This window comes from Phyllosticta capitalensis, assembly GCF_038381095.1.
Source record: "Phyllosticta capitalensis strain CBS 128856 chromosome Unknown BKA78scaffold_5, whole genome shotgun sequence".
Classification (NCBI taxonomy): Eukaryota; Fungi; Ascomycota; class Dothideomycetes; order Botryosphaeriales; family Phyllostictaceae; genus Phyllosticta; species Phyllosticta capitalensis.
The window spans coordinates 797,813-822,578 of record NW_027117443.1 but is presented as its reverse complement, the minus strand read 5'-3'; the positions used below and the strand labels follow the sequence as shown (position 1 = coordinate 822,578).

At 54.7% G+C, this 24,766-nt stretch overlaps 12 protein-coding genes across 12 annotated transcripts; 1 reads left to right on the top strand and 11 right to left on the bottom strand.

Annotated features, from left to right (window-relative positions):
• Nucleotides 1-363: 363 nt before the first annotated feature.
• BKA78DRAFT_352671 (uncharacterized protein) lies at nt 364-796 on the bottom strand (the record flags this gene model as incomplete). Its single annotated transcript, XM_066891402.1, has 2 exons — nt 364-624; nt 677-796. 2 exons carry the CDS (start codon nt 794-796, stop codon nt 364-366), a joined length of 381 nt encoding a protein of 126 aa, XP_066744163.1.
• Nucleotides 797-1,510: 714 nt separating this feature from the next.
• BKA78DRAFT_352670 (uncharacterized protein) lies at nt 1,511-2,672 on the bottom strand (the record flags this gene model as incomplete). Its single annotated transcript, XM_066891401.1, has 3 exons — nt 1,511-1,804; nt 2,201-2,500; nt 2,553-2,672. 3 exons carry the CDS (start codon nt 2,670-2,672, stop codon nt 1,511-1,513), a joined length of 714 nt encoding a protein of 237 aa, XP_066744162.1.
• Nucleotides 2,673-3,612: 940 nt separating this feature from the next.
• BKA78DRAFT_352669 (uncharacterized protein) lies at nt 3,613-4,964 on the bottom strand (the record flags this gene model as incomplete). Its single annotated transcript, XM_066891400.1, has 4 exons — nt 3,613-3,903; nt 4,006-4,048; nt 4,462-4,799; nt 4,851-4,964. The coding sequence occupies 4 exons, from the start codon at nt 4,962-4,964 to the stop codon at nt 3,613-3,615; spliced, it is 786 nt and encodes a 261-aa protein (XP_066744161.1).
• A 914-nt stretch (nt 4,965-5,878) lies between these two features.
• BKA78DRAFT_352668 (uncharacterized protein) lies at nt 5,879-6,927 on the bottom strand (the record flags this gene model as incomplete). The annotated part of the gene is made up of 3 exons (XM_066891399.1): nt 5,879-6,394; nt 6,589-6,650; nt 6,702-6,927. 3 exons carry the CDS (start codon nt 6,925-6,927, stop codon nt 5,879-5,881), a joined length of 804 nt encoding a protein of 267 aa, XP_066744160.1.
• Nucleotides 6,928-7,420: 493 nt separating this feature from the next.
• On the bottom strand, nt 7,421-8,668 carry BKA78DRAFT_295434 (uncharacterized protein; the record flags this gene model as incomplete). The annotated part of the gene is made up of 1 exon (XM_066886487.1): nt 7,421-8,668. The coding sequence occupies one exon, from the start codon at nt 8,666-8,668 to the stop codon at nt 7,421-7,423; it is 1,248 nt and encodes a 415-aa protein (XP_066744159.1).
• Nucleotides 8,669-9,447: 779 nt separating this feature from the next.
• On the bottom strand, nt 9,448-10,026 carry BKA78DRAFT_295433 (uncharacterized protein; the record flags this gene model as incomplete). The annotated part of the gene is made up of 1 exon (XM_066886486.1): nt 9,448-10,026. One exon carries the CDS (start codon nt 10,024-10,026, stop codon nt 9,448-9,450), a length of 579 nt encoding a protein of 192 aa, XP_066744158.1.
• A 629-nt stretch (nt 10,027-10,655) lies between these two features.
• On the bottom strand, nt 10,656-11,468 carry BKA78DRAFT_352665 (uncharacterized protein; the record flags this gene model as incomplete). The annotated part of the gene is made up of 1 exon (XM_066891398.1): nt 10,656-11,468. The coding sequence occupies one exon, from the start codon at nt 11,466-11,468 to the stop codon at nt 10,656-10,658; it is 813 nt and encodes a 270-aa protein (XP_066744157.1).
• Nucleotides 11,469-12,662: 1,194 nt separating this feature from the next.
• On the bottom strand, nt 12,663-13,480 carry BKA78DRAFT_313853 (uncharacterized protein). Its single transcript, XM_066888417.1, has one exon. The coding sequence runs from the start codon at nt 13,332-13,334 to the stop codon at nt 12,828-12,830; it is 507 nt and encodes a 168-aa protein (XP_066744156.1). The 5' UTR covers nt 13,335-13,480; the 3' UTR covers nt 12,663-12,827.
• A 2,929-nt stretch (nt 13,481-16,409) lies between these two features.
• On the bottom strand, nt 16,410-17,453 carry BKA78DRAFT_131927 (uncharacterized protein). Its single transcript, XM_066882608.1, has one exon. The coding sequence runs from the start codon at nt 17,090-17,092 to the stop codon at nt 16,523-16,525; it is 570 nt and encodes a 189-aa protein (XP_066744155.1). The 5' UTR covers nt 17,093-17,453; the 3' UTR covers nt 16,410-16,522.
• Nucleotides 17,454-17,688: 235 nt separating this feature from the next.
• BKA78DRAFT_295429 (uncharacterized protein) lies at nt 17,689-18,780 on the bottom strand (the record flags this gene model as incomplete). Its single annotated transcript, XM_066886485.1, has 2 exons — nt 17,689-18,614; nt 18,666-18,780. The coding sequence occupies 2 exons, from the start codon at nt 18,778-18,780 to the stop codon at nt 17,689-17,691; spliced, it is 1,041 nt and encodes a 346-aa protein (XP_066744154.1).
• Nucleotides 18,781-20,517: 1,737 nt separating this feature from the next.
• BKA78DRAFT_295428 (uncharacterized protein) lies at nt 20,518-20,943 on the top strand (the record flags this gene model as incomplete). Its single annotated transcript, XM_066886484.1, has 1 exon — nt 20,518-20,943. The coding sequence occupies one exon, from the start codon at nt 20,518-20,520 to the stop codon at nt 20,941-20,943; it is 426 nt and encodes a 141-aa protein (XP_066744153.1).
• Nucleotides 20,944-22,007: 1,064 nt separating this feature from the next.
• Nucleotides 22,008-23,039, bottom strand: BKA78DRAFT_352663 (uncharacterized protein; the record flags this gene model as incomplete). Its single annotated transcript, XM_066891397.1, has 1 exon — nt 22,008-23,039. One exon carries the CDS (start codon nt 23,037-23,039, stop codon nt 22,008-22,010), a length of 1,032 nt encoding a protein of 343 aa, XP_066744152.1.
• Nucleotides 23,040-24,766: the final 1,727 nt, after the last annotated feature.

Genomic DNA, 24,766 nt, shown 5'->3' with positions numbered 1-24,766 from the left:
ATCGGAGTCTCCTGAAAGACCCTCTTCTGCCGAGACTGCCATGGTACGACCAGAGACAGGCTCACTACAATGTACTTCTTGGGACCCGGGCCAGGACCAAAAGTGGTCCAGTAGTTGTAGGTGTACGAGCCTTCCCACGTCGTGGGCTCGGGGTAGTTGTAGGTGCCATTGGCTGGCTGGTAGAGGTCAGCAAAGAGCTAATTTTTCAAGGACAGGCCAGCGTATACCTCGGCATAGTAGGAAGTCTCAGAGGGCTTTTCCACCTCCTTCGTATTCTTCGCACGCTTCCTGGGAGGTTCGTTGGTGCCAGCGCTAGACTTGAGCTTCCTCTTTGCCATCCATGATTTAAGCTGCGTCTGCACCTCAAGGCCAATATGCTTCAATTTTAGTGCTCTCAAGTCCAAGTCGTCTCTTCGAAGCAGCGCTCCGGTCGCCGCCCGTGTCTTCGGTTCCCTCTTGCTCTTTGGCAGACGGCCCAATCGCCTGGGACTGGATCAACTCCCGCTGCTCCCCCGCCTGCTTGGCCGGCAGGGCGAGGGCATAGTTGTAGGAGTATGATTTCTCCCATATCGTCGGCTCTGGGTAGACGAAGCCGTCCGTCTCTGTTGTATTGGAGTAATGAACCTGGTTGTGCAAGGTCAGCAAAAAGCTAATTTGGAGGCTCACTTGTGTCCACCTTGGTGACCTCAGAGGTAGAGGCGTGCTCAATGGCACCATTCTTCTCCTCACCAATCTTCTTCTTCTTGGACAACTTCGCTGCAGGCTCGCTGGCGTTTCTTTTCCTTTTCTGGGCCATGATGGTTGATATAGGCAATGGCTATCCAATCACTCCCAACTCTCGGAAGATACTTCAAGGCTGATTAGTATCTTCAATGCCCGGAATGCTTCAAGATTCGGGCGACTTACTAGGAAAGGTGATTCTATAAGGTTTTGGCGGTGATCGTTCAAAACCGGCGCCCAGTGGGAGAAGCAGCTGTACCAGTAAGGCAATCGGGCCAAAAGGTTTCGTCAAGTGCGAAGCTTCCAGGGACGAAACCAGAGATGTTGACGCAGATTTTGATGGTCAAGAACACAAGAAGATCAAGAGAAAGAGGTTTCGGGAGAAGGTAAATGTTGTCCGAGGGGATAGCCGAGCAGAAAGACCTGGCGCGTCGACGCGCCTTTTTCCCCGAATTCAGGCAACACGCACTCGGCGGTGGACACTCCTACACTCGCCTGCCAGTTGCAGTACCAGCACCAAGCCAAAGGCGCAGAAGTTGTTCTATCAATCTCATTCTGGAGGGCATACTCATTCCGACTGCGCCTCTTGGAGCGCCTCAACGACTGTCGATCTTTTCATACGCCAAATCGTCCATTCCCACTACTCCACGACGAGTCGAGTAGTAATTCCACAAAGTCCACAGGAAAGTTTTTGGGCACTCCACCACTTGTAGTTATTATCCAGCGTGCTTAACGCCGCTTCCAAGGAACATCTCTCGCCAAAGACCCATTCAGATGAGCCAGACGGCCCTCACTGCTGAGGTTCTTTTCCCGGGCGCTTGGTACTGGGCAAGTGCAGGTCGATCCACTCAGTGATGCCCAGCTCTACCATCTTCTTGAGATCCTGATGGCTGTATTGGCGTATGGCGGCGCTCTCGGATCTCATGGGGCAGTCTTTGACGTCGTTCTGGTCCTCGCTTATCGGAGCCGGGCTGTCGCCCTTGACTGCGACTGACTGGGAGTCGTCGGCAGCATGCCGCAAGACATCGCGAAAGTCGTATGAGTAGGAGCTTTCCCACGAAGTCGGCTCAGGGTAGGTGAACACCTTGAAGAGATTAGAGAACTTCAATTTGGAGCAGCAGCGCGAAGCCGAAGGTGCAAGAACTCCCATCAATTATGAGGACGATGGAAATTCCAATCGCGCCTCTTCAAGCGCCTCAAAGCCTTCCGATATTTCCATGATCCAACAATACCCAATCCACGCAGCCAAGCCATGGTCCTTTGCCGTACCCAGAAGACAGGACAAGCTTGCCGCTTCACCCGCACAGAATAGCAATGGTCGTTCGTCCATACGGACTACTAATCCCAAAGCTCCCTGATTGAAGATCCACGCCGAAGCCTGTCACTGTTGTGGTGTTGACACATCCTCCGTACCTCCAGTGCGCGAGCAAGAGAACCACGCGACACGACTTCAGTACTCGCCTCGAAGCTGTGGGTCGACGAACTCGTCGCGACCAGCCTTCGACATGGCTTGTATCTCCTCAAAGTGGTATTGGCGGACAGTAGGGCTCTGGTGGTCGACCGATTCCTTGGCCTCCTCCTTCTCCTCCTCCTCCTCCTCCTCCTCCTCCTCCTCCTGTGCAGTGGGCTCAATGCCCTTCGAGCGTGCCGACTCGGGCTCCGCTGCCTTTTTGGTGGGCAGGTAATAGGCGTAGTGGTAAGAAGAGAAGGACTCTTCCCAAGTCGTTGGCTCGGGGTAGGAGAAGCCTTCGTCCTGGTACGTTGTGTGCGAGTATCGAACCTGCTTGTGCAAGGTTAGCAAAAAGCTAATTTGGAGGCTCACTCGTGTCTACCTCAGTGTCTCTAGCAACAGAGGCGGGCTCAACAGCAGCAGTAGCCTTTTGGCTATTCTTCGTCTTCTTTGAAGGCTTTGCAGCAGGCTCGCCGCCGTTCCTCTTCCGTTTCTGTGCCATGGTGGCTGCGCAGGTCCTTTATCCCAATGTTGATCAGCTTCAGGTCCAGTGCTTTCAGAGTCCACGAGGTCTTCCCACGTCGGGACCACTCCTCGATTCGGGGTGCTTACCAAAGTGATGAATTGATTTGGATGGTATTTGCTTGAAAGCGTTCGAGCAATCGACTTGGAGAAGAAGAGAATTGGGACGAGATGATATACGCAAAAGGTTTCAGCAGGCGCTCGGTTCGAACGAAAGAGATCAGTCGATTTGAGAGCTTGCTTGGGGCTGGGAGCGAGAGGAAGCAGAAGAGGAAGAAAATTTGGTTGTGATGTTTTGGTTGGGAGACAGCGGCCGAACAGAAAGAACCTGAGTACGCCGACGCGCCTGCCGCACCTTCCCAACGGCGGACACTCCTACTCCTGCCTGCCAGCTATCTTGGCCCCGCTGGAATTTTCTACTTCTGAATAAACACCGACCACAGAGTTAACACTTTGAAGAGATCAGAAAATTTCCAGTCTGGAGCACCAGCACTAAACCAAAAGTATAAAAATTGTCCTATAAAATTACGAGGACGATATCGGTTCTAATTGCATGTCATGAGGTTCCGCAATGGTTACGACTCTCTTCATGGATTCCATGTGTGATCTGCGCGCCAAATTCAAGATCTTTGAGCGTACTATAAAGATGACAGTGGCAAGCTTGCTTCTTCACCCGAACAGAATAGTAATAGCCGTTCATCCATGTGGACTACTAATCCCAAAGCCCCCTGATTGAATATCCACATTGAAGCTTGCCACTGTTGTAGTCTCGCAACATCATCCTCTACTACTTTCTCCTCCGCTGCTCCGCGATATATGAGGGAAAATTCTGAGACCCATTTGATGCGCACCCCAATGTTCGTCCTGCTCTTCAGGGTGGCCAAGAGCCACAAGGCCCGGGTCGACGAAGTCGTGGCAATCTAACCCACGTTTGCCATAGCATGGACTTGGTGAACATCGTAACTGCGCACGAAAGCGCTCTTGCTGTCGGCCGGCTCCTTGTTTTCCTCCTCTTGATTCTCAGGAGACTTGATGCTCTGAACCAAGGTCGGGCCCGCAGTATCCTCCGTTGCGCCCTTGGTCGCCATACCAAACTCGTGGAGGTAATGATAATCATATGAGCCTTCCCAAGTCTTAGGCTCAGGATACATATAAGTTTGACAGGTGCAGCTCGAGCCAGCGTCAACGGTCAGGCGCTCTGCGTTGGTGGGCTAGAAAAGATCAGTAAGAGGCTTATCAATGAGGGACTGGCCAGCATATACCTTGACAGCGTTGGAGGACTCGTCTACCTGCACTTGCTGCTCCTTCTAAACCTTTGCAATCTTTCTAGGCGCCGCTTTGGCGCTGCTGGCATTTCTTTGTCCTATGTCAGGAAAATGGGAAAGAGGAGGAAGTGGTGTCCTATAAAATCACGAGGACGGTATCAGTTTCAATGGCACGTCATGAGGTTCCGTAATAGCTACTGAGTTCACCGTGGATCTCAACTCCAGTCCGCGCAGCCAAGTTTTTGAGGATACTATAAAGGAGACAGGGCAAGCTTGCCGCTTCACCCGCACAGGACAGCAATGGTCGTTCGACCATACGGTCTACTAATCCCAAAGCCCCCTGATTGAAGATCCACGGCGAAGCTTGCCACTGTCGTAGTATCGCGATATCCTCCGCCGCTCCTCCGCTCCCCGCTCCGCCGCTCCTTGCTGCTCTCCTCCTCTCCTCCACCATATCAAGGGGTCTCCAGAGACACATTTGATGCTGGGGCTCCAACTTCTTACTGCTCTTCATGGGGGTTGAGAGTCAGCAAAGCTGGATCGATGAAGTCGTCGCGATCCAGCTTTGTCAGAGCCTGTATCTCCTCAAAGCTGTATTCGCGCACGGAGGCGCTCTCGTCGTCGACCGGAGCCTTGTGCTCCTCCTGAACCTCAGTGGGCTCGTTGCCCTGAGCCGTGGCCGTGTTCGGATGCTCCTCGGCTGCATTGTTGTTGGCCACGGAGAATTCATCAAGGTAGTGATACTGGTACGACCTCTCCCAGGTGGTCGGCTCGGGATATTGATAAGTCTGGGAGGTTGGGCTAGGGCCAGCGCCCATGTCCACGCGGTCTGCGTTGGTCTTCTGGTAGAGGTCAGCAAAGAGCTCATTGTTCAGAGGCTGGCTAGAGTATACCTCAGTGCAACGAGAGGCGTCTGCGGGCTTTCCCTGAGCTTCTTTCGTCTCCTTCGCGCGCTTCCTCGGACGTGGGCTGGTGCCAGCAACGGACTTCGACTTGCGTTTGCCCATTATCTAAGGCTAATTAGCTTCAGCCTTTGTGTTTTCCAACTCTGAAACGGCGAAAAGTCTCGTCCAAGTCAGGATTGCTTCGAAATGTGCGCAGCTTACTGGGGAGAGTGCTTTGACTTAGGATGAGGAAGATGTTGCCGTGACTGGCAGGTGGATGACGGAATCGAGAGGCTGAATCAGAGCCTGAAGGCTTGAAGAAATTTTTACTCGTCTGGAAAATCGAGACGGGTGGACAAGAAGATTCAGATGTTGTGTGGTTGTGTTTGGTGTTCGGAGGCAGTGGCCGAGCAGAAAGAACCTCATGCGCCGGCGCGCGCACCCCGACGCGCCTACCTTTCCAAACCACGCGTGGACCACGCACTCAGCGGCAGGTACGCCTGCACTACGACTGCTGCTGCAGCAACAGGATGTGTCCTCGTAGACACCCACCCACGTTGAGCACTGGCCGCTGCCGAAATCAAACCAAACAGCGACATCCCGTGAGGTCATGATCATCAAAAAAGGTGTTATTTACAACACAAAATCTGCCCTGACTCGGAGCTTGAAGTTCCGAAGACGGTCGGTGAATAGGATTTGAAGAATTTTATACTACTTGGACAGGATCACGAGCGAGGCCGAATGCGCCCAAGTTTCTCGTTGACTCCTGGTTTTCCGAATCGTCAACCGGTCGTCATGATTTCCCTCCGGGACGCCTGCTCCGGGAGCATATCCACCCTCGATACCGATCTTCCTTGTCCAACATTCCTATCTTTCTGTCTGAAAAGACTGGTTAGCTTCATGTTCAATCCAAGTCGTGGCCAAGAGGCGTCATCAAAGTCAAGAATGCCCTGATGCGGAGTACTTACCAAAGAATCGATCTGAAAACGCCCATGGCAGTGGAAGTTTGCCGACAGACGCGTGTAGTCCTCCTGCGGCTACTCACACTCGCCCTCGTCCTTCTCCTGTTCCTCTGCCTTGTTGGCTGCCTCGTCCTGTCCCTCGGGCTTCTCGGCGGCGGTGACGAGCGCGTGCTTGTGTGGACCCCGGCGACCCATGTGGTCCAGCAAGTGGTCGTGGCGGTAGAAGCTCTTGGGGCAACCAGGAAAAGTGCAACGGAAGGTCTGGGTGCGCGTGTGTTTGTTTGAAATGTGGCGCGTCAGCGTGCCTTTGTCCACGCAGGTGGTTGAGCAACCATCATATGGACAGGAAACGCGGGGGCCTTTGCGCTTGCGACGATTGCCAGACTGGGCGCGGCTGTTGGTGCGAGGGTGGGCGGCGACGGTGTTGGTGGTGTTGGCAGTCACCTCGTTGCGGTTGTTAATGTCGCTGGTGGTAGTGGTGTTGGCAGTGTTGGCAACATGGCCAAAATCGTCTTCGATTGTGTCCTGCTGGAGGCTGTTCTGGGTGACGAGACTGCGATTATGATTGCGTGGGCTGCGACGAAGAGAGGCCTGGTTCTCAGATATCAGCAGTCGAACCGACTGGTTGCGAGCCATTTTCGTGGGATTTCGATGGACGGAATGGTGTGAGGTGATGAGCGTCTGAAGGTGGATTGGAGAAGATGGGTTGAGGGAGGAAGAAATCGGGCAACTGTTCCGGTGGGGCCACTTGACGTAGAAGGAAAGAGGTCGGAGTCGGTACTCACATTCAAGTCGACGGCGGCGGCAGCGGAGGGAACGCTCGGTCTGCTCGCGTAAGGGTCGTGCTCTACTAAACTGTCAGTGGCTTTCCTCTTAGGCTTGATTGATTTGTTTGTACCCTCAGGGTTGGTCGAGCGGCCAGTTGACACATTGTCTGGGCCAACATTTTGCTGGAAGGCCTCGATCTCAGCAGAAGCGGAACCATCAGGCATTCCTCCAGTCCAATGCTCCAGCTGAGGGTCGATTGGGATCTTGGCAGGCTTGAGATTACCATTCTCGTGCATCCTGGCCTCGTTGTTGGGGCCATCGGCCTCCTCAGGCACTTTCAATCTTTCGGGAGCCATCAGTCGTGCTTGGATGGCGGTGCTCAGAGACGTGTTTGATATGTGCATCAGGAGTACTCAGAGAGACTGGTCTATTCACGACATGAAAGAAATCCGCCGTGGCTGTCATGCCGCGGTATTGGCCGGAACGGGATCGCCATGGCGATGAGTGCGTGAGCGCGGGCGACGCCGAGACACAGGATGAAGATGATTCAACACGAGTCCTGTGTCAAAGCAGTGGCAGTGTCAAATTGTGTGGTCACGGTCCGATGGCATCTCATCACGCACGTATGGGCAGGCTATCTCAGGGGATTGACCTTTTTTAAAGTATCCTTGGTGTTTTCCTGTATACTGGTGTTTGGAACCGGATGGCATCAAAAGGAACCAACCAGAATCCAGGAATTTCGCTTTGATGGGAGGCGGCAATTCAAACTTCAAGCCTCAAACAACCCGATTGACCTGAAGCTATGCTGATCGATCAAGCATAACGGTCAGTCTGAGCCAGATCCAGCCACTATTCTTGACCACCGCCGCCCTTGTCAAGACCAGAACCTCCACTTCCACGGCCACGACCATCGCCACGGCCGTCTCCACGGCCATCACCGCGGCCACCACCGCGGCCACCGTCACGACGCGCACCTCGTTTTCCTCCCGCATATCGCCTTCCTTCTCCCAAGTGCTGGACCCTGACGTGCTCCCCCAGGGTGTCAGACCGCGTAAAGACCTTGCCGCAAGTCTCACAAGTGTACTTCTTCTTCTTGCTGTGATGGGTATTGTCATGGCGGAGCTTGGCTCGATTGCTGCTGAACGTGATGTTGCAGGGACCACAACGGTGGCTTCCCTGTCCATTTCCAGCTGAGGTTCCAGCTCCCTGGGCTTGACTACCGTCACTGGTGACAGCCTGCGCTGGATATTGACCATAGTTGCTCTGCTGCTCAGTGCTGGCTGGAGGCTGTGTTCCTGATAGCGTCGGATCAGGGTGACTGGACTGCATGGTAGTGTTGTAGGAGGATGGAGCCGTCGCCATTCCTTGTGTTCCTGACAGCGCCTGATGAGGGTGAAGCGACTGCATGGCGTTGTTGTGGTAGGATGGAGCAGTCGCCGTTCCTTGCGTTCCTGACAGCGCCTGATGAGGGTGAAGTGACTGCATGGCGTTGTCGTGGTAGGGTGGAGCCGTCGTCATTCCTTGCGTTCCTGACAGCGCCTGATGAGGGTGAAGCGACTGCATGGCGTTGTGGTAGGATGGAGCAGTCGCCGTTCCTTGTGTTCCTGACAGCGCCTGATGAGGGTGAAGCGACTGCATGGTGTTGTCGTGGTAGGGTGGAGCTGTCGTCATTCCTTGTGTTCCTGAAAGCGCCGGGTGAGGGTGACTGGACTGCATGGCGTTGTTGTGGTAGGATGGAGCCATCGCCGTTCCTTGTGTTCCTGAAAGCGCCGGATGAGGGTGACGGGACGGCATGGTGTTGTCGTGGTAAGATGGAGTAGTCGCCGGATGAGGGTGACGGGACGGCATGGCGTTGTTGTGGTAGAGTGGAGTCGTCGCCATTCCTTGTGTGCCTCCCAGCTCCGGATCAATGAGACTAGGGTGCACGGTGTTCTGAGGTTGGTGCGCCGCAGCCGGAGCCATTCCTTGGTCATAAGCATGAGGTTGCATCCAATCACCCGACGGGTGGTAGTAGTCGTCATTCCTCGTGAGGCGCTCGAAGAGCTCATCGTAGAATTCGGACTCGTCCTCTTGCTGAGGGGGTCTTTCCGATCCCATGGTGGATCGACGATCGCCGATCTTGGAGATCGTTTGGAGGTGACTGAAGAGAAAACTTGTAATTCGCTGGAGTAATGGCAAGTAAGTGCTAAGTAAGGTGAATGGGCGTTCTTGTAGACAGTACATCGTGCTGTCCCGCCTTCTTCAGGCATAACTTCACAGCATGGAGTTGGACTCGCAGATTTGCCGGATCTAGGCGGAGATCGACTTACTGAAAAAGGGGACTGGGGACCACACTGCGAACTCTTGGCTCGCAGCAGAACGGAAAGGCAAAGAAACCGGAGACGAACGTAGCTGTGCCCTGCAAAGAAAGGGACCAAAGGACCAGTAATTGTTCAGTTCGGGCAAAGAAGAAAGGGACTGGTGAAGGTCTGAAAGCAAAGGAAATTTAATCTGCTTCGCAAAGCCCGCGCGCTGTAGGACCACCAGTCCGCGCATCACCGTCACGCGCAACTCAAGTGTCTAAGAAAATTCACTTCCATCGATCTGGGACGTAATGCCCTTGGTAACTACCGAATCCATAAAGAATATCTCTCGTTGACCTGTATCTACGCAGAGTCCTTTCAAGTCATCCCTCATCAGTTCAAACCTGAAGAATCCTCCAATAGACTCCCAATCTGTGTAGACCTCAGATCCGTATCCAGATGTTGTTCTCCCAGACCAAACCGTTGAGAAGTCCCCGCCGTATCCCCTGCTCGAATTTTCTGGAGATCCTTCGCTCGACCATCGTAAAGACCTTTGCGCTACCGTCCACTGGTACTATGGCTGCTGCTGCTGGCCTATAGCGCGTCCCTGTGCGAGGACCTCAAATGACTTTCCAAGTCGGGCGTCTTGGCCACAAGATAACCGCAAAGACGACAGCTCATGCAAAGGTGAGGGTGATCTGTCCGTTCGTGGCGCCTCCGAATGTCGATTCTGGTGTAGCTCCTGGGGCAGAAATTGCAGCGGAACAGTCTCTCGACACGGTCGTTATTGTTGGAGTTGTTGACGCTCAGGGGAGCATTGCTGTTGTTGCTCTGGACAGGAGTATCGCCGAGAGCAGGATTGCGCTCTCTGGGTTGGGTGGGACCGCCGCCGAAAGCGGGAGTGTGCTCATTGGGTCCGTTGGGAGTGCTTTCGAGAGTAGGGCCAATCCGAGAAGTAGCAGTCCGCGGAGATTCAATCCGCTCCGTGCGCCCATTGTCTGCTGCAAGAGGCGGCTCGGGAGTGATCGAGCGGGGAGGATCAGGCGGAGGCCAAGGGTAGTAAGGAGCGCGGCTGTCGTACAACTGAGTCGGGTCCGGGTAGACGAAAGCCTGGGGGTTCTCCTCGTCATTGTGGGGCAATTGAAAGTCTCTGAAGTTCGTCTGCTTGGCCATGTTGTTGCTCGAGTTCACAGTGGCACTGTCGGTTGAAAAGGCGAGGTCGAGGAACCTGCCTCAAGACACTGTGAGGCAGCCTCGCGCGGCCTGTTCAGAACGCCGACTAGTCACTAGTGGTGGTGACCTTTTGTCATGCTGCAGGGCATGGAGTTTCAGTACATTGGAACATTTTCAATCACCTCTGACTACCCCTGATTCTGTGCATATGATAAGGTTCGAACACCGGGATTTCTAACACGTGACATATTTGGACAGGAAAATACCCCTGAGTTGAAATTTTTGTCTTTAAACAAGGCAAATGAATGTTTCCTGTGAATACCGAAGCCTACTTTGTCAATTGAAGCGTCCCCAGAGAACTAGTGCCTGAATCTGGCTACCGGGAACTTGAAAACGCTCTTTACATACACGCTTCTAATTGACGACCAATGCTGAAGAAATCCTTTTAATCTTGTTTTACCTCTGTACAATTTGTATCTCCTGAATCCAATGCTTGATGAATCCGGAGAATCGCATTCCAAAGCAGTCGACTGCCCTTCAAAAGTCAATCTTGGCAGCCTCCAGAGCTCCTCCTTCTACTGGTGATTGAGTCGCTGCATTGCGCTCAGAATTACGCACCAAGTCCTGCCTCATGTTTTGTGAATTGGCACGTGAGGCAGCTCGATTTTATGGAGCTTCCGGCCATGCCTGATCAACGAGTCGTTGCGGGAGAAGGTCATGTTGCACACTGGGCAAGCATGGACACGCTCGTCGGCATGAACGGTGCGCTCGTGGCGCCTCATGTAGTAGTTACGCGCGAATGTCTTGTCACAGTGGCCGCATGAAAATCGCTTGGCGAGTTGTGCAGTATTCTGGTCCTCGTCTTGATCTCCGGGTTGCTCAGGGTGCTCCATGGTTGTATTGACATCTTGCTCGGTGCGCTGAGGGTGCTCCATGGTCACCTGGACATCTTGCTCGGGGCGCTTAGGACGCTCCAAGGTTGCCTGAACTTCTTGCTCGGCGCGCTGATCCTCAGTTTGCGGGGTGGTGGGATCCGGGACTCCGAAAGTGTATGCCATGCCACCACTGTCCGATGTAGTGATGAACCCCTGGGTTCCGATTGGGCGTCCCGGCAGATCTTGTGCAGGAATACGGCCGCAAGGAACCGAGTCTCCTGTGGGCGGGTGCCACCAGACTTTGAAATAGTCTCCGGATCTATCGTTTTCGTCTTTGACAAACTCGAAGTGGGAGTTAGCTGTGGTGAAGATGAACGAGGGCCTGGACGAGATGTTTCCGCCCAAGTTTTGATTCAGTAGGCCAGACCCCCAACGAGCACCAGCACTTGCCTCGAGGTCAAAGGAGACAGAGGTCGTGGTATGCGATGCGCCATCGTTATCGATCTTGACTTGCTTAGATGGGCCACCGTGAGGCCACTCCAGCTCAGCTGCTCGCTTGGGAGGCATTGGTAGGAAACAAGTTGGCAATGGTAGTGGTGTTCGTGGGAGATGAGGAAAATCGGTGATGAGATGAATGATAGAGGATCTTGAAGTTGAAATACAGTGGCAGTTGAAGTGAACAAAGCCGATGTTTAGGGCTCCTTCCTTAACAGGCAGGTGGGCCGTGCGTCCTCCGTTGCTCACTTTCAGCCATACAATGGAGCAAAAATCAGCCACAGCCCGGCGAGAGCCTTGCCTAGCTAGTTAATATCAAATTATTTCTGACAAGAGAAATAAAAAGAGTGCCCGAATCGTTGTACAGTTGAACAAAACCACCTGTCCCAATCACTTCAGAAGGCCGTCATAACAACGGTTTTGTGCAGCTTACCTGGAACAATGGAAATTGCAGAGACACATTGTATTTTGTTTGAGACCTCTTAAGGAGACAACAACGTAATGTACACATTTCAACTTCTTGGATGAGCTCCATGTTCCCCAAACATCGGACAGCAACCATCACGACTGCATTGGTAAAGCGCGCCAAATTGGACTCTCCCCCGAGGTTGATTTTGAGCACCACGTCATGATCCCTTCTTTGCGGAGGCGGAATGATCAGCTCGTCATTGATATGCTTGACAATATGGACAACGGCGAGAGCGCAGTAGTCTGAGCACAGGATATCAATGCAAAATTGCCGCCTATGGCTTGGACCGTTCCTGGCAGCACCTCTTGGAGCCTGATCAACACACATGGCAGACGGCAAGATCGCGGCGTTGATCGCGGCTCCTCCCCAAGACATGGGGCAGTTCGACGCCTTAATTCTTGCCGATGTTTGCTTGCAGTGGTCCCGCATTGCGGCACAACAGGCGTGCGAATCTGGAGCAATCACCGGCAACCTGAAACATTCTCTTGTGTCTCATCTTGAAGCTCCTAAGCTTGAACTTCTTGTCATAGACGGCGCAAGAGCAACCCCGGTCCTCGGATTCAATTTTTCCATTGTCGTGAGCTTCGGGGAGCTCGGCATGGGGAGACTCCAGCTGACTATTAGTGTCATGAGTGGTTGGGGCGGCTTGGTTGCTGACGTGCCGAACAGTTGATGCATTCCTAAAAAATGTTCGTCAAGACGTCGGCGTTGTCCAGCCCGCCAAAAGCAACCTTGCGATTGAAGAAACAAGAGAACTCTGAATTCAGGCCATTCTACAGCCTGGTGAAATAGTACACAGGTCTTGATCCTAATCCATCCTCCCCCTTACCACAGTAACCCCATCCATCGTGATCGGGCCCCATCAAGCGCATAATGTCGAGGTGTTTTCGCAACATCGGTGCTCACTAGGTCGCGTGGTTTTGAGTCCCATGGAGAGGCTCTTGGGATGCAATTCTGACGCCTCAATTATCGTTTTGGTCGACAGGTGCAGCAGAGGACGTGAGCGTAGTGTTCGGGCCACATGATTTCTTGACATGGGGAAGCTCAGCATTGTGCGCCTTTCGGGCATGACCCAGTAAGGTATCGTTTCGAGGGAATTTCCTTGCGCAGAAAGGGCAGCTGAATGTGGAACTGCCACCAGCAACGTGAAAGCTTCTCTCATGTCGAGCCTTTGAGCTACGGAGCTTGAACTTCTTGTCGCAGAAATCGCAAGAGAATGGCAATTTCTCCAAGCTTTCGTCTTGGATGTTCTGAGCCATGAGATGCTCATCAGCATGCGTGATGAAGATAGCCTCTGATTTGTTGTCCTGCATGTCTCCAGCTTCGGGTGACTTGGTGACATGTGTAGTATTGATGGAAGGTGCGAGTGGCTGCTTATTGCCATAATTGATCGTGGATCCCTCAGTGATCGAAGTGTTGGTGATTGGGGCGTCGTCTGTCGGAGCGTCGGTGGTCTTCTTCGTGTCCATCTCATCCGTAATGCCTCCAGCAGCATCGGTATCCTGCTGCTGGTTCTGGACTTTCGGTGCTGGAATATTGTCACGGGTAGTGTCCTGAAGTAGGACAACCCGCTGACATTCATGACGCGGACTGGCAGCGCTCGACTGGATTTGACGTGGGGCGAGCCTGGGGGTGAAGCTACCTTAATCAGTCCTACCTCTTGAGGAAGCGGTGCAGCGGGAAAGGCGTCTATCTACATCATTCCTCTCGTCACTACTTTTACTTCCCTATTACATCCATTCCGTCTCGCCACCACTGCCGCATGGCCGGCGTGGTTTGCGCCTCTTCCACTGAAAATTTCTCCGGCGCACTCCCCCCAGCGCTGGTTTTGCGTGGCAAATCCAGGAACTACACCTTGATTGGCACGTCCAAATGCTAGGGAGGTTGGCAAGCAGACAGACAGACTAATACGCCGCGCTAGATTCCATGCTGCTCTAGTTGCTCCCCCAGCATGCGCGGCGCGCTCTACATGCATGGCACCAGTACCAGTGCATGCAGGCTGCTGTTGCGTCCATGGAGGCCACCGTCTGCGTCCGCGGGCGCAACTCGGATTTCTCGGTCCCTGCATACCTACTTCTCCATTGCTTGATGACCTGGCTGTGTGGGTAGGGAGCTTACGGTCTGCTCTGCGCCACCAAATTGCGATTTCTGGTCCTCCATAGCGCTGTCATTGTGCGTCGCGGCACGGGAATAACGACCCAGAGGAGCGATTTCGGTGCGCGAGCTAGATCAGGACGTGCACTCGGTCGCCGTCATCGGTTCCGGTGTGCCTAAGGTGCTGTCATAACTGGCAGCCGTCCAAAACTGCGAGGAGAAGCAGGCGGTGGTGGGGGCAAGCGAGCTGGAAGCGGGGGTTGCCCGAGAGGATTCAATGTGGCGGGGAAGTGGAGACGATGGGAATGTGTAGGGGGCAGGAACGACGACAGAAAGAGTGGGGACGAGCATCGTGAGGGGAGAGGGGTGAAGAGGGGTATGAGGGGAAAGGGATCAAGGCGGATGGGATGGACGCAGGGGTGGGGTGGGGAAGTGGGAGAATCGAGTGCGGAGATTCTTCCTGCTTGAATTGCTCGCTGGCATGGTCGACGCAGATTATTTTTCCTGCCTACTCTCGTCCTCAGTTTCGCTCGACTTTGCGACGAGTCCAGCTGGGCGTGCTTTGCTGTTGTGTTGTGCGATTTGACGCGCCCCTGAAGCCCTACCTACAGACAACCAACCGCCATCAACCCCAGATTTCGAGAGCTACCAAGAGCAGTCGAGGCATTCAGATGTACAAACTCGCCACCACCCACCTCCCCACAATACCACCCGCAAAACGTCGACAGTCCCCGCAGTCACCACTCGACCCTCTCCACCCCATCGCCCATCCCCTCGCTTGACCAACCCCAGCCTCGCCCATCTAACTGCTTTCCCCCAGGAGCTTTTGCCCAGCAGCAGCCCAGAAAGGTAGGCCCGCACTACCAAAAAGGACAGTGGCAAAGCGTGCATGCGCGCCGCGCGATTGTTCGCAACCAAGCTCGCTTTAGCCGGCTGCGTACATGGTCGGCGTGCAGGTGCTGCTAACTACTGCCAGCCTACCTACGACGCCGCTCCTACCTGTCCTCGGGTCTCTGCGCCGTGCCAGTGGTGGTGGCGGTGGTGGCTTCTCCGCGGAGCTCCGTAGTGACTTGAATCTTGGAGCGAGAATTGCCCTCACGGCAGATGATGCCATTACATATCTCCAGGTAGCGTAGGCGTCGGTGTGCAGAAGGGCGAGTGGAAAGTGTAAGAATGCTGGCAAGGCTATCTACCACCCGGGGCCGGTTGATTGATTGTGTTGGACCTCTGGGTCGAATGGAGAGAAGAGAGTCGGTAGGATGAGGATCGGATGGGAAAAGGCACAGGAGGAGGAGGGCGATGATGATGAAGACAACCACGACCACGACCACGATTACATGATGATTTTCTCTTGTTGCCGATCCACCTACCGCTTTGGAATAGCCATTATGAAGACAACAACGGAAGAAAACTAGGCAAAGGATTTCAGTGACCTGGACTTGGGCTTGGAAAGTACGAAGGTGATGGCGTCGATAGACAGTCTTGCTGGCTGGTGTATGCGAAAATGGTGAGCTCGAGAAGAGATTGTTGCTGTCATATCGAAAAGCAACAGCATACTCCGCTGCCTTTCCATCGTCGGCCAAGTCCTACGTTGGCGGCCCCTCCGCGCAGAGCGGGCGGTGGTAGGCTCAACCGCAACGCAAAGAAAAACACCACGCACCACACACAAACACCACCACCATCACCACACCACAAAATCACCATGCACAAAAGAAGGACAACAGGAAGGGAAGGTCACGGTAAAGATCAAAAGAACAAAACTTCACCCGCGGCACGTAGACCGCAGGGTATATCAAAATCCCAGAGGGATTTATAGAGTACAGTATAATTACAACTACGTCCATGGTGCAGGCCGGGATCGAACTCGCGTCCTTTACCTTGCCCGGGTTACTGCGACCGCCCCCTTCCAACTACGCCAGCGGGCTCGGGTTATCCCAGCTTGAGGCCGGCGCGGGAAGGGGACATTGGGGTTGTGATGGAGTTTTGGAAATATATATGGCACTTGGTCGACATTGGAGTTTGACATTGCCATTGTCGCCATGTCTTTGTGGCGGTGCTTGTTGAGCACGATGAGTGGTGCTTCGAGATCCAAGTTGCGACTGATTGCTACAGTTGACGTGCTGTCTGTCGACCGTCGGCAGGCAGTGCCCACGTCCGTCACTTCCACGCCCGCACTCAGGCGCCTTCCACAGTCCTCCTCCCAACCTGAGGAAAGAAGGCGACTGGAAACCACGGGTCACGACCTTGCGTGACGTGTATCAAAGTAGACAGCAGAAAAGGTGAAGCGGTCTCCTCCACCAGTGACAGGAGTTCAGCGCGTTGGATTCGCATTCGCATCGCAGACCCATGATCGCCGGCTTCCGACCCAACGGCTCTTCTTCTTTGCCTTTACCAATGACTTCGTCCCGCTCCTCCCTAATCCACCGCCGCAGCCGCCGCAGGAGCAGCCGTTGCTGCTGACACCCAGTCCAGCTCCAAGCGGCCGACAGCAAAAGCAACAACAACCCACGCGAGACTCCTTGTTTCGCACTGACACCAGACCGCCACTGATACCGACGCACGCTCACTCAGCCAGCCAACGATGCTGCGCTGCGGCTCGGTACTTGCCGCTCCCAACCGTCGCTTGCCTGCGCGTGACTCGAGAGAGCGCCGTGTCGAGTGTTTGTGTTTTGGCTGTTGCTGAGGCGAAGCGAGCCAAGGGGTGGGCAGGGCGCGTAGATGAGCAAAGCGGGTGTGTGGTCCGCTGAGTGAGTAAGTGGCTGTAGGGACGCGTGGTGTGTCGGGGACGGTGTGGCGCTGGATCCAGATTGGAGATTGCGGTTGAGGACTGAGGCGGTTCTGGGCAACAGAAAGGGGTGCGATGTGGCAAGGAAGGGATGGAAGGTGGTTGTAGTTGTGGTTGTACGGATCTGAGACGGGGTGGTGGTGGTTGTGGAACGTGTGGATGGAATAGGGTGGATCGGGTGGCGACGAGAGAGGATATGAGTGGTTCGGAGATGAGCGTTGACAAGTAGTCAATACAGGAATGTGGAGATACGCTGTCAAGAGATGATGGGCGAGAAAACGAGAACAGATGTCGAAAAGAGAATGAGATCAAGTTGAAGTGTAGATTATCAATTACGCCACCATCCATCCGGAGGCCCCTCCTGTTGTTCCACCCTTTTCATCCACTTCTCCGCTGCTACCTATGTGCTACTAGCTATCTACATACATGGTGCCGCTGTCAGTGTCGGTAAACATACCAAACAGCGCTGTTTCGTCCGTCGGATAATACCTGTAGCAGTATATGCGCTCGCTCGCTCCAATGAATAATGCCAATGTTGTTGCCGGTAGTGCAAATTCCCTGCTCTTGCTTGCTATGCGCGCTCGCCAGTAATTAAAAAGAGTTGGTAAAATATGTCGTCGTGAATCGTGAAAAACGGCTTCCTCTCCGATCAGGGGAACGACGTCATCCGCCACCCTGCAGTTTTGAGCAAAAAGATCAGACAGGCAGTGTGCAAGGAGATGAGGGATATGCACAATGCGCTGCCAGGCAACGGTGCTCAGCTGACAGGCAAAGCGCCCACCTTGCCGCTGCAAGACAACCAAGCTGCCAAGGCTTGTTTACTTGCCAAGCAGGTCAAGTAACTGAGGAACGCAACGTCTGCCTGCCAAGCAGATTGCTGAAAGAGAAAACGGAAACGTCTCCATCCCAACCCACCACGATGTGTTTGAGAACGGTCATGTCGCTCAAAGCATCGCAATGGCAACGGCCGCCGCGCCCACGAGCGCGACGCCAGAGCCGACGTTGAAGCGCTTGGCACCCGCGCCTGTGTAGGCCGACGCCACGGGTGGCGTCGTCGCAACGGGTGTGCTCACGTTGCCTGACGCGGCGCCAGTCGCAATGGGTTGACCATCGGTGCGGATGGAGACTGGAGTAGGAGTGTTGACGGCAATTGGTTGGCCGTCGCTGCGGATGGGTACGGGGTAAGCAGAAGCAATTGGCTGACCATCAGATCGAATCGGGACGGGAGTGGCGATGGGGGTGGCGATGGGCTGGCCATCGCTGCGGATAGGAACAGCAGAAGCAATGGGCTGGCCGTCACTCCGGACGGGGACGGCGGATGCAATTGGTTGTCCGTCACTGCGAACAGGGACTGCAGAGGCGATTGGCTGGCCGTCACTGCGAACAGGAACAGCGGAAGCGATCGGCTGACCATCCGAGCGGACGGGAACTTCGGTAGCAACAGGCTGGCCGTCGGAGCGAACAGGGGCAGAGTAGGATGGTCCTGAGGTAGTGATGATGTTGATGTAGATGGGACTGCAGGTCGAGGCCCAGCTTCGGTCGTAAAAGTTGTAGAACTTGGTAGCACCTTCGCCAGACGGACACGCGTAGAAGACGGTGGAGCCTCCGAGAGCAATGGAGCTGTTTGAGCATGCCGAGAAGCCACCCGTGTAGATGGCACCGGCTTGCGGTGGGTTGTCAAACTGCAGCTGGTAGTTGCTGGCAATGTAGCCGGTGCGGCCCTTTTGGTCGGTCAATTGGCCGTCCGCAAGAGTAACGACCAGAGTCGTATCAGCTGGGCCACCAGACTCTTGACGCGCGGCAAGACCGCGCTTCGAGATACCTGCAGAGGTGGTCGCGTTGACAATGGTAATGGAAAAGGAACCAGAGTCTGGAAGGGGATTAGCAGAAGATCAACCCACGCGGAACTCTATCTACTTACAAGCCTGGGCACATCCCTCTGGAGAAGAGGCGGTAGGCTTAATGACCTCAGTCACGCCCTGCGGAAGAGCAATGGCAGCTCCGGCAAGGGCGGAGAGAACTGAAGCGTATTTCATCCTGGCCGAGGAGAAAGGTAAAAAAGTTTTCGTCTGCGAGCGAGGGTAGGTATCTGGGAATTAAAGCGAAGGTAATTCGAGACTCGAAGCAGTGGAAGCAGGGTTGATGGTTGATGGGGCTGAAAAAAGATGTGAGGAGGAAGTGAGGAGATATTTGTATTCTTGACCCGGTTGGAATTGGATGGCTGGCCTACGCCTCGCCGTTCACATCAACCTCGTTTTTGGCGTTTTCGGGCAGGACACTGATCCGCAGGATGACACGGAGTCGAGTGTCATATGGCCTTTGTCGCTGAGCAACTGCCACCAATGTCGCGGGCTTGCCAGCGGGCGGTTGGCCGGTTGCGCGAAGGTGCAGCGCCAGGCCATCGAGGAGCTCGAGGGGCTACAGACCGCATGCAGAAGGGTGCATAAAGATGCCTGATGGTCTGTGGGGTAAGGCCCAGGATGGCTGTGTGCAAGCTGCGTGAGACATGGCAAGGCGATTGGCAGACAAAGAGAGGATGGATTGTTTTGCATACCAACCCCCTCACTTCGTGCAAACGAACGATTGTTGGCGGCCATTCCGGCGGACTTGAGGCCGCACACTGAGAGCAGCCGAGAGAGAAACCTACCCGGGTTCCAGTCCCACGCCTAGGCGAATAATGGAAGCAGCTTCAGCCAAAAATACGACCAGGGGAGAGGAAAACGGCGCACCGCGCGGCTTGCATGGCCGAGCAGCGATCATGCAAGTAGAATAGCCGTGGGTCGAGTCACTCGTGGCTAAGTGCGGCTCTTACATAAAAGGCCATGGCCGCCGGACTTCGTTAAGAGGCAAAGTCGGCGGGGCAATTGCGCCGGCGCAGCTTGTCCGGCGTAGGCAATCCTGTCACGACGCTGAGGCCCATGACTTGTGCAATCATGACGCTTGGTTCTTGGCCGTCGACGGTTTCGTTGCGATGCGGTGAGGCCGAGTCAGCTTGGAGGGACTTCCGGGGACGGTAGCCAGGCACGAGCAAGGTGCAACAGTCAATCTAGGGGCCACGGGTTTTGGTTGAGTGCTGCGCTGCTTGGGAAACATGACGAAAGTGGATGGTGTCGACCAGGGAGGCGTTGGTGTGTTTGTGGAGAGGTGGAAGAGGAAGAGACTTGACCGAACGCGTGCGGATGACGGGCGGGACCCACTGGTTGCTGAGCGGCCCTGGCGCAGCGGGACCGTGGCTGGGGCAACTCTTGTTCTAACGTCACTCTGCTCTTCTTCCTTCTTCCTCATCACCCCATCTCCAGTCTCATAACATGCACCTTGGACTCTCCAGCCTCGGCTTTCTCGCGCGTTGCTCCAGCTCATCGACCTGCCCGATTATTCGCCCCTGCCGAATGGGAAACTGGTGCCTGAGATGCCTTTGCCGCTCCGAATAAGCAGCCACTGTCCACATCACCACTCGGACTGCTCCCACCAACCTCCTCTTCCAATGCTGCCCAGTCGCGCGCGGTGATTCGGCATTGCAGGGTGCGAGTGGCGCTGAGCCACAGCCGTTGCTGTTGCTGCTGAGAGGTGATGGCTGTCTCCAGCTGGACCAGACCAGACCGAGCCACCACTACCAGCCCGTCTTTTGCCGACGACGGCCGCTTGTTCTCGACGATTCGTCAACTTGGATGTCGAATTAAGCTGAAGGGTAGGGTTGATCAAGAATGGACACCCTGTGACGACCGACTACCCGGTCCCGCGGCCCCAGGGCCAACCAATCACAAAATTCCATCATGATCGCCCGCTCCCGCAGCCCAACCAAGCTGCCAGGCCTGGGGATGCTTGCGAACGTTGCGCAAGCCAACCCATTTGTGTTGTCTCGCTCTGACTCTTGCAAGATTACTCTCATTCCACCGCAATCGTCATGCAGCCAGTCGCAAGATAAACCCCCTGGTCCAAGAACGAAAAGCGGTGAACTGTCTCGATCCCGTGCAACGCCCGGTGCAAACGTCCTACGGTCTAATCTTTGTCTTCGAGCCCGCAATAGCAAGCCTAGTATGAGACGAGGTGGATATAAGCTTCTCCATCTATATGCGCCGGGACACAATGTTTTGGTCAAGCTTTACAGGCCCCGTCGTACCCGTTGCCGATTCCGCTCGTGCCGGCTCCCTGCTGCTGTCGACTCAAGATCCACCCAGGATGCTGGCGACCCGGTATGACGCTTGTCGAACCGCGCCATGCAATGACAGCGCTATACCACCGTCTTATGCGCCGAGTTGCTGCAAGTGCTTGGCGGCCACACCAAAGCAACCTATCTCTCTAGGTGCTTTGGTGGCTCGTCTTCATTAACTTGGTCCATATAAGCCTGCTCCTCTTTGCCACTTGTCTGTTGCATGTCATCATCCCACGGACAAGAGACGGCAGAAAGTCGTGCCAAGTTGGATTCTACAAGATCACACTGTACGAGCAAGGGTTCAGGAGACCGCATGTCAGACATCTTACTCGCAGCAACAGATTGCCGCGCATTTTGAGAAAAGAAAGTGCTACTATTTATGACGGCGGTTCAAGGGAATTCTGTCAACTATGTCAACCATAGCCATTCAAACTCAGACACGTGCGCGGGCCCAGGCTGACGGGCTGAAAGACAAAAGTAAAAATCCATAAGTTCAGCGATATTTCTGTCAAGGACCATGCAGACGTGAAGCCTCATCTCCATTCACTGTTACTCCGACGAACTGAACATACGTCATCCGAAGAAATACTTCTAGAGGTTGGAAACTTCTGATGAATCACTTTATTGCCATCTAAAAGAGCCTCGCACGTCCTAATGCAGCCTCAGAGTCTTTTCCAACTCATTCAATGAGCCCCCTCTGAATTCCCCAGTCATGCTGGGGTCCACCAGAAGCGCGAGATGTCGGAGTCAAAATGGCCCCCTCACTCGCATACCCTTATTCCTAAGCCTCTCCAAATCTCTCTCGGAAAGCGGTCTTATGAGACATCGGATACCACAACAGAAAAACAGAAAACCCCGTAGGAGGCAAATTACAACCAGGAAGGTATTCAGAAGGCAATCACATGGGAGCAATAGAGGACGATTGGCCAGGTTAAAAATGGACGCACGTCAACTCTCAAGCCAACGATCAATCCAATCTGCGCACCCACCCACTCGCTCCAGCCAGGAGCAGTCGCACAAGCAAGGAAACAGGAAGCGTGCCACCACCCCAATCTCATAACACACAAACAATGCCATTTCTACCCACCACCACCTCGCCCAGCCGGCCGCTCACCAAAACGGCTTCTCCAACGCCCCAATCTGCTCGTTCGCGCCCCCCTTGAACAGCGCTTCGTCCGGTGCTTCATCCTCACCACCACACGCGGCAGCGTCCGTGACCGCAATATCAGCATTCGCCGTCTGCGCGCACACCTGATTCTCCCCGAGGACATCCGCAGCGGCCGCGGCAGCAGCCGCCGCGCGCACGTCCTCCTCCATCTCTAGCTCCTTAACGCGGCGCGCGGCTTCCAACAGGCGGACGCGCGTGCGCACGTCGAGGTGCTCGGCTGCCTCGAGCGGCAGGGATGACGGGCTCGACGAGGCGGGTTTGAAGGGGTTGACGACAGGCTGCGACGCAAATTGCACCGCTGGCACCATTTGCCGCCATTGCTCGATGCGAATCTTGGTTTGCTGGCGTGCGTCGTCGCTGTCTTCGTGCTGGTTTTGCAGGGGCCTGGGGAGCGGCCGCCGTGATGTTGATGTGTGCCTCGTGCTTGGTGGCGCTGCTGCCGTTGTGTCTGCTTCGCTCGGTTGTGCGGGGACGTTGCTTTTTTCTGGGTTTGGCTTTGGCTTTGGGGCTGATGCTGGTGTTGCGTCTGGCGGTGGTCCAGATGGCTGCATCAATATCTCGACCTGGGATGCCGTCGACTCACTTCCTGACAAGGGCTGCGTGGCTGTCACGTAGTCCGAAGCCGCCTTCCCAGAAGACAGCTCCGCTAGAGGTGGACTTGGAGGTGATTTCGGGTCTGCGAGTGTGTGCAAGCATTTGAGGTCTCCATTGCTCACGCTTTGCTTTGTCAGGGGCGCAGTAGGGAAGTCGGTCAGCTGAGGGATTGCAGGGTGCAATTGAGCCGTAAGCGGCGGCTGGAAAACAGGCGAAGATGATTTGAACGCGGTCTGGACCTTAGGCTGAGAGGTGTTTTTACTCGAAGGCTGCGGAACGCTGTCCTGGGACACTTGTTTGGACGTCTCTGGGGACTCTTCAACGGGAGACAGAGCCGCAACAGCTGGTGACTCAACTCCAGCCGTGGCATCCATGCCCATCTTCGCGTCTCTTTTCATCCCACAAGATTCGCACAGCAGAGAGGAAGATCTTATAGAGGACACGCTGGACCCAATCGGGATACCGCAATCGCTTTGTGCTTTCCGCCTTTTACTGCTGCTGCTCCCGCCAGTCGTAGGAGAGGCCGCTGTTGGATCGAAGCCCATGAATTTAGGTGGCGGGGGCGGTGGTGAGTCTTTCGATGCGGAACTAGGCGTTAGGTTGTCGACGTGTGAGAAGAATTGCTGACTCTGCTGGTCTGCTGTAGAAAAAGCGGTAGGGGGACCATGGAGGCTGAGTGCGCCAGCTTGATCAGTTGTTTCAGGATCGGCAGGCGTAGGAAGCTGTTGATATGAAAAATATAACGGTGGTGTAGGTCTGAAGGAAAACTGCGAGATGGACGACGCGCTGGAAAGAGTTGAGCTTGGCGGCTTAGGTAGCCCGTGGCCAGCAACACGTCCATGTTTCAAAGCCACCGAGGGATTGGATTGCGTCGATAACTTCAGTCGAGGGTGACGCCGGCGGCCAAGTACGGGCGGTCTTTCGTCCTGTGGCGTCGGAGGAAGCATTGTGGGCAGTGCGTTGCGCAACGCTGCGTGGGACATTGCTTTGCCCATCGATTGACCTGGCGGGGGAGTCAAAGTATATCTCGATGTTGCCGAAGGGCGGCCAAGCCAGTCGAAATGAGGTTGAACGTTAACAGTATGAGGGCGAGGAGTGATGAGATCGTCCGGACACTGAACGGGGTGCAGCAGGCTTGCGGTTGCCGGGCCAAGTAATGCCTTCGGTAGGCTCTGGGTCCTCCGGGCATTGTCTCCTAGGCTTTGGGCCCTTGGGATGTCTGTCAAAGCTGCAGGCTGAATGTCTTTGACAAGCGAGCTTACCGTCTCTGCTGCGTCGTTCAAGGCTAGCAATGCGTCCGGAAATGACATTGTCCGTGTTCGCTCTGTTCGCTCTGGGCCCTCGTGTACTTCCCAGCCAGTAGAAGAATCAGATACGGGTGTTGCAGCAAAGATCCTGGGGCTATTATCCAAGTCGAAAGCTTCACTTGCTGGAAACTTTATTGTTCTAGTCTTGGGGGACAGTCCGCGAGACAACGTCCTGATTTCTTCGAGTCTCGGACCGCAGCCCTTCAGCTGCCGAATAACTCCTTGCAACAAGTTCGACTGCCTCTTGATGACAGTGTCAATAGCGTGGATTCTATCCAGTTGCTCTTGGCGAAATGTTGGAACCGTGTCGGCGTCTGATGGCAGTGGGCCTTGTTGTGATGGCTGGCGAATGCTTGATGCTATGGCCTCATTTCCAGTATCTACATGGCCGACAGAGTCAAAGGGGATGATACTTCTTTTAGGGGCAATCCTCTCGTCATGTACTTTTGCCAAAGCCGCGGCCTCGTTTTCGTGCGTTTCCACAGATTCTGGGGCGTGAGCTTCCGGAACACCCTCGACTGCCGGAGAAGAACATGGTTCGTCTGGACGATATCTCCCGCCTGCACGCCCAAATGTGGTATTTCGCGGGCCTATACCAATGCTAGGGCTAATCGGCCGCAACTTGCGAAGCGCGCTACCAATAGAGCTGTCGGACTTTCCAGGCTTTGCAGATTCAGGTTTGCTGTGGGCTGGCTCCAGCGCAGCCTGAGATTTCCTCAATGTCACGCCGAAGGGACCAGCATTGTCGGATTTTGTGTTTTGCTTTTGACCAGTTGTTACCAAGTTACCGTTCGCATCGC

What these genes read in the sequence shown, in the direction of transcription:
- BKA78DRAFT_131927 (XM_066882608.1), bottom strand. Translation starts at nt 17,092, where the DNA reads ATGGATGGTGGCGTAATTGATAATCTACACTTCAACTTGATCTCATTC.
- BKA78DRAFT_313853 (XM_066888417.1), bottom strand. Translation starts at nt 13,334, where the DNA reads ATGGACACGAAGAAGACCACCGACGCTCCGACAGACGACGCCCCAATC.